This window comes from Acanthopagrus latus, chromosome 11 (genome assembly GCF_904848185.1).
Source record: "Acanthopagrus latus isolate v.2019 chromosome 11, fAcaLat1.1, whole genome shotgun sequence".
NCBI classification, from domain to species: domain Eukaryota; kingdom Metazoa; phylum Chordata; class Actinopteri; order Spariformes; family Sparidae; genus Acanthopagrus; species Acanthopagrus latus.
Window position 1 is genome coordinate 30,637,111 of NC_051049.1, and position 9,341 is coordinate 30,646,451.

Sequence of the window (9,341 nt, forward strand, 5' to 3'; positions counted from 1 at the left end):
TCTCTCATATCACTCCGTCACTCATCCACTTTGCTCTATTAAACCTAGCATGTGTTGCTCTTGGTCAAATCAAATGTAAGTAGCAGCTTACGAGCAAAAGTACAACAAATAACTGTTCCTGTTGATACGAGGTCAGGTCGTGGCCTGTGCAACTTCTCCTGAGATCTCATTTCCTCCACATAATTCATCTTGTTTGTACAGCTGATATCCATACACCTGAATATACATCATGCTGACAGGGGCTAAATTGAGTTTAAATGAGTATTGAAATAAAATTATTTCAGCCATCAGTTCCTCTCTTAAGGGTTAAGCCATCATGCTTTTGGAAGGGAAAAGTTAATTATTTCCTTTGGGAAGTGTGGAGGAGAGGACTGATGATGTAGTGCTCTGTGTGAGGTCAAGATTTATGGGAAAATAATCAGGTGCAGCCGGTCAGACTCATACATTAGGATGAGGGGGGAGGCCTGCAGAGCTGATCTACTTATGGAAGTGCCATAAATGGAGGTATTCAACGTAACTCATCAAAAGTGGATTTGGGAACCTGCAGGGGAAAAACTTCTGTTGCTTGAGAATATCCATGTTCTCAAGAATTTAGAGCTGTCAGAGGCAGGGTTATGATATAATTATCTGGCCATCATATAGGCACAAATGATAAAGAGCAGCCATTCTCAATGTGAGATGCTGGCAGCTCAGTTCAGCTCACAGTGAAGACACTCAAATTAATATAGACCTAAACTAACCATCAGAACTAAGTGTCATCATGTTCAGCTGGATAGCTCAAACGCTTTTAATTCAAGGTCCGCTTATTAGCTCTGACAGACAGACAGATAGGCAGGCAGGCAGACAGACAGACAGGCAGACAGAGGCTATCACCAGAACATTTCACATGACACAAATGGTAAACCTTTGAGACGAACTACATCTTCCCAAACTCTACTCAATAACATTTTTACCTTTTAAGCAGACAGATAACAAAAGACGTACAACTTGAATTTGGTCTTCCACAACATTTTCTTACATTTTCATTTGCCAGCAATCAGCCCAGACCCAGTACATTATATCACTGTTCTTTCTGTGTAGGTCCTGTTCAAATAACAACACATGAACATAATGATGAAAATATTACACAATTATCCAACACAGTTTAAGTATTAGTATTGTTGTTACCAGTGTTGGGAATAACGGCGTTAGAATAAATGGCGTTACTAATGGCGTTACTTTTTCAGTAACGGGTAATCTAACTAATTACTATTTCCTACGTTACAACGCTGTTACCATTACCAAGTATAAAAATGTGGCGCGTTACAAACTGAAGCTGATCATTGAAGCTGTTGTCATCCGACTCGGCTCTCAGCCTCCGGAGCTGCAGAGCTGTTTTTTCCCCCCGGTGAGTGAGGAGGGAGGGGCGAGACAAGTGATGATGGCAAAATATCGGGGAGAGCAGATGCCGGTCCGCCATGCAGAGAGACATTTTCAAAATACATGCCGAGAACGCTAAAATGACTGCTGAGCCCAAAAGGGGGAAGAAATATATAATATAAGAATATTAATAAAATTAATGCAATAGTTACTTTTCCTGGTAACTAATTACTTTTATAGTGGAGTAATTCCGTTACTAACTCAGTTACTTTTTGGGAGAAGTAACTAGTAACTATAACTAATTACTTTTTAATAGTAACGTGCCCAACTCTGGTTGTTACTACCAACATGATAAGCGCTCTTACTTTCACTATGATCCCCATTACAGTGCTACAGTAATCTGGATAGTTCACTCTTCATAAACTGACATGCCAGTGCTGGAGGATACTTTTAAAAAACCCAAACATTTTATTCAAATTTCTATGCAGACATATTGCCGTGCCAGCAATGTTGCTACATCTGCTCTGCCGTCCAGAACTTTGCTCTGTTCTGAGTGTGGCTGTCCTGAGTGCACTAAGAATGACCTGAAACACACCAGAAGCATGAATTGGAACCACCCTCACTGAAAGAGCATCTAATTCACAGTGATCAGTCTTTAGCTTGCAGCAGGAAAAGAAAGAAAATCAGTGAAAATTGGGGAGAAAATCAAGGTTGTCATTTTAAAAAGTGGTATTTTTCTGTAAAAATCTTCTGCAGTTATAATAGAGGAGCCTTGTGTTTGTTTTTAATAGCTAATGATCAAATATTGTGAAATCTTGTCTTATTATTGGTGAATCGGCCTCTACAGTGATGTACCGGCACCTGGACCAATATTTCAGTGTGGTAGATGTGTGAGCTGACAATGACACTCCCAGCTGCCGCAGTTCAGGAACTCTTTCTTAGGCTGAGTAAGAGAAAACAAGTGTAACATTTCTATTCATTTAATGTTGTTAGATACAGTAACATCCAGTTCAAAATCCCTGATATGATTGGTCTTAGTCACTCTGCTTCTGAGTTGAATTCTCACCGTGTTTCAGACTTTACACTGCAGACTTAGTAGAACTGATTTTACTTCTTCTGTTATACTTCCAAGGCTTCACCCCGTGTAAGTCCTCCTCCAAATGATGACATTATTGTCACATCGCGGTGACGTTGTCTTGTCTTGGGATCTGTCTCGTGAATTTCATGTTTTATTTTGAAAGTAATTCTCCTCTTGTTTCAGGTCACTTGCCCTTCCTCTTGTGTCCCTGGTCTGACGTCATCCCTAATTCGTGATTGTTTCCACCTGTATTCCCCTTCCCATGTGTATAAAGTCTTTGTCTTCCCCTGTCTGCGTCGCCAAAGTATTTTGTCTCCATGTCCTTGAACCACAGTCTTGATCCTCGCATTGTTAAGTATTGTTCTTGTTTTATTTATCTGTATTTTTGTCCTCTCAAGAAGAGTGAATTTATGTTGTATTTTTCTGGTTAAGTTTTGTGTTTGAATTTTGAGATTTTCTAGCCTTTTTTGTTTCTCCTCCTCGTGAGCGATTTTTTGTTGATAATTTTCATACGATAGAGAAGATAATTTTCATAGCCCTCGTGCTTCCTCTGTTGTAAGTTTTATAATTTACATTGAATTCAGAATAGTGTAGGTTTTCCTCCTGCAGGAGCGTTTTTCTGTGTTCCATGTTGTTTGTCTTGTACGTATCTCAGATTTTCATAGCCTTTTGGTTTTCATTCATTCAAGAGAGTCATAAAATCAGATCAATAAAACTTGACTATACTTCTGCCTATACTGCATCTGAGTCCTCTTTCTCGTCCAAGTCTGACAATTATAATTATAAAAAAACACAACATCACACAGAAATAAGGTCTTTTCACATGAATGAGTGAGGAGCATTGGGAGAGTGGAGAGAAGAAGACGTGTTGTAAGGCATTAAGTCACTGACGGGATGGAAGTGACACTGTTACTTTGGATGAGTTGTGAGTGTGGAAGTTCAAAAGTGAAGAGGTTTCTGTGTGTTTCAGATAACTTTTCTTTGTTCACAAGTTTTTACAAGTGTCTCTGGCTGACTTGGCAGTGGCAGGTGGTTCTTGTGGTGTGTGGAGCAGATGCAGTTCACTGAGCAGGTTAGTCATGAATAAATGTGTTCCACGTCAGTCCCCAATGAACCCTCTGAGCTGTTGTCTTCTGCCCCGGTGCCCTTGCCAGGCCTCCACCACCATCACCTTAGCCCTGCTCATCAGAAAGCCCTTCAAGTTAAGAGTGGTCCCTGGCTGGTGTAGTGTGCTGAGGTCAGGCTACAGTAGTGATCAACAGGCCGTTACTGCCCATAGAAGGAGCTGCAGCCTTCAGAGGGGTTTAATCTTGTGATTTTGGCTCGGCTGCAGCAGGAGATATTGTGGGGAGGAAAAAGGCTGTTCCTGACAGGAATCAGGAGACGGGTTTAAAAGGCTGCAGTGGAGTTTTACTTGAGTCCAAGCCAATCTTGATAAGTCACACTGGATTGAGGGTTGCACACCAGCACTCGCTAATGGGAAATGTGTTGTTTCTTTTATTGTGCTCTCTGATCAAACAGTTTGCTGTTTCAAAGATTTTATGATCTAAAAGAACATTTAAATGACTTCAGAAGGTCAGATATGATCTCACTTATTTCTTTTACCAGTTTACTGGTGAATTGTCCTTTTTCTTACAAGCATTGGTTGGCCTGCTGACTTGGCTTTAGGGTGATAAATGGTCAAAGTAGCTCATGGTTTGGTCCTATGATGTTTTTACATGGAATTAGTCCTGATTATTATTATTGAGCTCTCTCTTTAAAAATCCCCACCAGATGGCGCACCAGCTGTTGTACACTCTTTTAGATCAGCACACCATCAACCAAGAGGGAGTGCTGGTCCTGAAGGCTCGTGTTCTGTCTGGCTTTTTTTAAACATTGTTTTATTTCACAGCAGCCGACAAAGAAAGAAAAAGCACACACTGCGTATGAAGGGACACAAAGTACATGTTCATGTATGTGCTTTTGTGTGCTGCATTACACTAATGACATTCTTTACATACACACAAGCATGTATGCATTGGTACATGCATGAATACAGATACAACTACAGATGAGGAAAGGATATATGTACATACAAATGCACGTATATGCAGTGTATACATGATGTTTGAGGATTTACAGCATATTTTAACATCTGGCTGCTTAATAAATTTCAGGTAGATAGATGGAGAGTCACACATTCTCGCACTCACTCTCTCTCTCTCTCTCACACACACACACACACACACACACACACACACACACACACACACACACACACACACACACACACACACACACACGTAACATAAGACTACTGACCACTAGTACCATCACTGAGACAGTATATGTATCAGTAAAAAGTCCTCTACATGAAATGATGAACAACATTATTTGTAAGTGTCCTTTAGAGTGACAAGCAGGAGAATTTTGTGATGAGCAGGATGATGTGCCTTGTTGTGACTGATGCAGCTATGCTCCAGTGGAAGCTGAGGTTATGGAACCAGTTGAAATTTCTTTTCTTCCTTTGGGCTCTAAATCTCAACAAACTGAGCATATGAGAAGCCTCAACCAAACCAGAGCAGTCTGCAGGAGTCTGTCTCCGTTCAAGTTAAAAGATGTTTTTTCAAGGCTCAAGGTTATTCCAACCTGAAATGTCCACCCGGTTACTTTAGAGGACATTTTACTCTCAACATGTTTTATTTATGTATATTCAGATACATTTTATTAGTTTATCAATGTGAAGACTTTTGATAATGTAGTCTGATTAACTTATCGCAGACTTATACGTAAACCTACAATAAATGTTTTATCAAGTATCACATACAAAGTGAAGGGGACCTTCTACATAAACATCATGTGTTCTACCAGCCAAAACACACTGACCAGTGTCTCACCATGATAGCATCAGGCAAACGATTCTTTGAGGGTATTCTTAAATAAATCTGTGTCCCGTGACCCAAGCTGCCTCAGACACACTGTTGCTGCAGGCAGTCCGGCCGTGCCGGGCTAAACGGGAACTGGGAGGAACAGGGCAAATAGGTATACAGTAGGACCTTAACATCTACTAAGCACATTGTCCTGGACATGTAACCACAATTAGTGCTCAAATACATTCATAAACATATGAATATTGATTATTGATGTTTCCTCTCCTGCAGTAGAAACTGTCGTTAAATAGCACTAAAGAGTACTAACGTGAAGAATACACTGTTGCTGCACACACAGACACACCCACACGTAGATGTGAAGCTTGAGTCGGCCGGCCCACAGTACATGTCCACAGGCAGCTGTGTGGAGCAGTGAGCTCAGTCCCGCAGGAGGCTCTGTGGTGCGGTGCCGTCACTTTCTGACAGGGTCTCCAGCCATGAAGAGCAGTGAGACCAGGACTGCGCCACTATGCCCCGGAATATAACAGAGGAAGCGACGTAGGGCTCTGCAGAGCACTTTATCCGAGTGTGTGGGGATTATAATTTTCATCTTCATCATCATTATCATCATCATAATCATTATCAATATAACAGCAGCAGTACGACGACACGTTGCTTTTTACACTCACGTCCATGATCGGGGGTGCGCGCAAACTCGGCAAAGGTAAGAAGACTATTGATGCCTAATGTGGCATAATAATGTGAGTGTGTGAGCCGCGACATGAGTTCAGCCTCAAAGTTTCAGGGTCATAAGAGAGGCTTCATGTAATAGTCATAATCAAATAGATAAATAAATTAAAAAAAAAAGATAGGCCTATATTTTTTAAATATAATTTGCTTTATTGTCTTGAACATTTAAAATTTAATATACACAAAAAATAAAAACAAACTTCATCTCTAAAGTGATTGACCAATGTCAATCAATCATAGTTCGGACATAACCAATGCGTTTAACTCAAAGCCCAGGAGACTTCGCCTTGTGTAAAAGCTGCCAGTAAGACAGTGTGTTTATATATATATATATATATATATATATATATATATATATATATATATATATATTTATTTATGCAAAGTTTATTATTATTATTTTTTTTATTTATTTATTTTTTTTTTTTATTCCTCCCTGTCAAAAATCCGGCATTCTCTGGCATTCTTCTGGGCAATAATTGTGTTCTGCAAGTGAAGTTATTGCAGCGGAGGAAACGATTTAGCCAACCAGCACTCACGGTAAACTCCTCATCTCTGCAGTCACTCACGGTGGCGCACATTTGTTTCGCCATCGCCCTGATCATTTTGCGTGACACTTTCTCGTGGCGTGCCCGTTTGCTGATAACTCATTCCCGCATGTTTATCTCAGGCTCCTCGCTAGCCTTCTTCCTACCTCCACCAGGCAGCCTGACCATGTTGCTGTCCTCCTCGGACAGACGCTGATGCTCAGTTTTACGTCTAGCGGCTGCTTCGCCCGAGGTTTTGCTCAGCATATTTTACGACAGAAAGTTTGAATTTCATGTCGTACTTTTTATTTTATTTTATTTTTTTACTACACCAGAGCCATGGCGATCATCCATGTGATATTGACTGACATAAAGCAAGCTCAATACGTGAAACAGGCAAAGAAGAAAAACGTGCAGTGCCAGTAGTCTTCTTGCTTGATTTAAAAAAAAATAATAATAATAACAATAGTAATAAAAAGCAAAACAGACTCGGCATTTATTTGGAACCGGCAGTTATCTACCAAAATATACACCTGCACCCGACATTCAAAGGGGACCCTGCGGTTAATTGAAACCCGGCTATATTAGGTAATTTATGGTATTCAATTTGTCAGACATTTAAATACCCGTGCGTTGATTGTGCGCACTGAACTGCCCAAGGTGCTTAACCTGGAGCAGCACCTGTTCTCTGTCTCCCATGCACAGTAGTGTGAAGTTTTGCTCTATTAACATTGGTAAACAGAGAAAAAAATGTCTCTCGTCTCATTGAATAGCACCACAACAATAAAGCTTCATGAAATAGCCTATATAAACTCGATCTCCCTCATTCTGTCCCTCTTTTTCCCCTTTGGGTCTCAACAGTGAAATTTAACAGAACAGAGGGCCAGTTGTGGAGTAGCGGTCTGTGCTGTATATCCACTCATAGGTATATTATTCATACCATAGGCTAATTTATAGTGGCCCGCAGATTTTATTATAGCCTATCATAAATTGTTTACATACATCTCATATCAGCTTTAAGAATAATTAGGCCCATCCTGATTTTTCCAGGCCCACCCATTAGCTATGTTCTGGCTCCGCCACTGGATGGCAGCTGTGTCTATTTCTCATCACTTACATTGGTCCATTTTGTAATATTTGTAATAGAGTGTACTGTAGATAGCAATGCTGCCTGTTGGTGAGGGGGCAGACTCTGATTGAAAGAAGCTGTTGGGACAACATTACAGACAACCATTTGTTGGATTGAGCTCCATCTCAGCAGGCACTTGCTTCTTTGTCCAACTCAAATACACTTATTTTAGGAACATCTGACATCAGATTCTCTCTTGATAAGATTTAATGTTGACAGGAGGGCAGAGGTTACAGTCTTGTGTTGACACCTGTTGTATTCTTACTTTATTATCACAACATCATCATAGAAGGTGTATTCATTGATATTTACTGGTTAAGGCTGGTGTTAACGCCCAGTTCTGCAGCTCCAGTCTCTCCATCTCCATCTCTTTTAGTTGTAGTTTGTTTTTATATGCAATGGTTTAGTCTGAGCATTTAAGCAGCAGCTTTCAGTGGGTCAGGGTTACATGTAGGAGATTAGACCAGGGGTCTTTAATGTATTTCAGGCTGATAGAGCGATGGAGCAGGGACCCCTCACTACATACAGGGCTGTAGCCAGGATTTTTGAAATACCAAGGTCAAATACCAAGGTCAACATTCAGCAGACAGCAGTGTTTCACAATGTCATCGCTCAGAGTTAGACACACAAATAGCTCTGTTGTTGGTTGTAAAAATCAACATAAGTGCCTATATTCTGTCCCAGCTACAGAACAACAGAAAAGACAGTGGTTGCGCATCATTTTTTAAGACAACGTGCCAGCTGCAGTTGGTGTTAGTTTGTATGTCTGCTAACCACCTCACATCGGACTGCTTCAGTAACGAGGGCCAGTACAAAGCTGGCTTTGCCTCGACACTGATCCTTGTAAAAGATCAGTCCCAACCATACCGGACCAACTGCACCCGAGCCATCGAAAAGTTTTGCCATGGTTTAATAGTATTTACAGTTGCTTACGAGTATGGTGAAGTCAGCTGGAAATCGGCTAACTAATAAGCTTGGCTTCGGTCCGCTGTGCATTGGCGTCTGAAGCGAGTTTAATGTTAATGATATGGTTGTCACAGTAAAAAGTCTGGAAACGTGCAGACTGGAGACAGACAGGCAAACACTGTCCAAGAGTTTAGAGACTGTTGGAGACAAACACAGCTTTCACTAGCTGTTAGCCATTAGCTACATGGCAGTAACTGTAACAACACATACAAACAAACTAACATTATTCACACTGTAAAAAAAAATCTGTAAATTAAGAATTTTTCCCTGTTTATTTTACAGAATTTTTCCTGTAGTTTTAAGTTACATAAAATATAGGTAAAGATACAAAAATAAACGTGGTTTTACATGTCTAATGTAAAATAACATGTATCTGATTAAAAATTAAACCTGCATTAAATCGTTACTTTTTACTCAATTGACTGCTCTGTGTCACAGTGAATGATAAGTTAATCAGCTTCCACTTAGCCTTATTAAACCAATATTTATTATAAAAGTATACAGCAGTTGCACCGTTTGAAGCGAATACTATAAATATACGCGACAATCAATCTCACATGAAACTTGCCGTCTAAACTTCGCTGCAGATCTTCTGTCTGCCCAAGGGTTGGCGGCAAGTGAAAGGTCATTGTTGTTTCTCCATTCATCCATCGTCAGCAGGCCAGTATCAGACTGAGTACATG

General features: G+C 40.4%; 1 protein-coding gene across 1 annotated transcript in view; it reads left to right on the forward strand.

The window, feature by feature from the left end:
• Positions 1–5,858: 5,858 nt before the first annotated feature.
• Positions 5,859–9,341, forward strand: part of LOC119028828 (artemin) — a 76,853-nt gene continuing 73,370 nt past the window's right edge. The window contains exon 1 of the mRNA XM_037115148.1: positions 5,859–6,010. Within this exon, the coding sequence (XP_036971043.1) occupies positions 5,980–6,010 (31 nt within the window). The 5' untranslated portion in view covers positions 5,859–5,979. The remainder of the gene's footprint in view (positions 6,011–9,341) is intronic.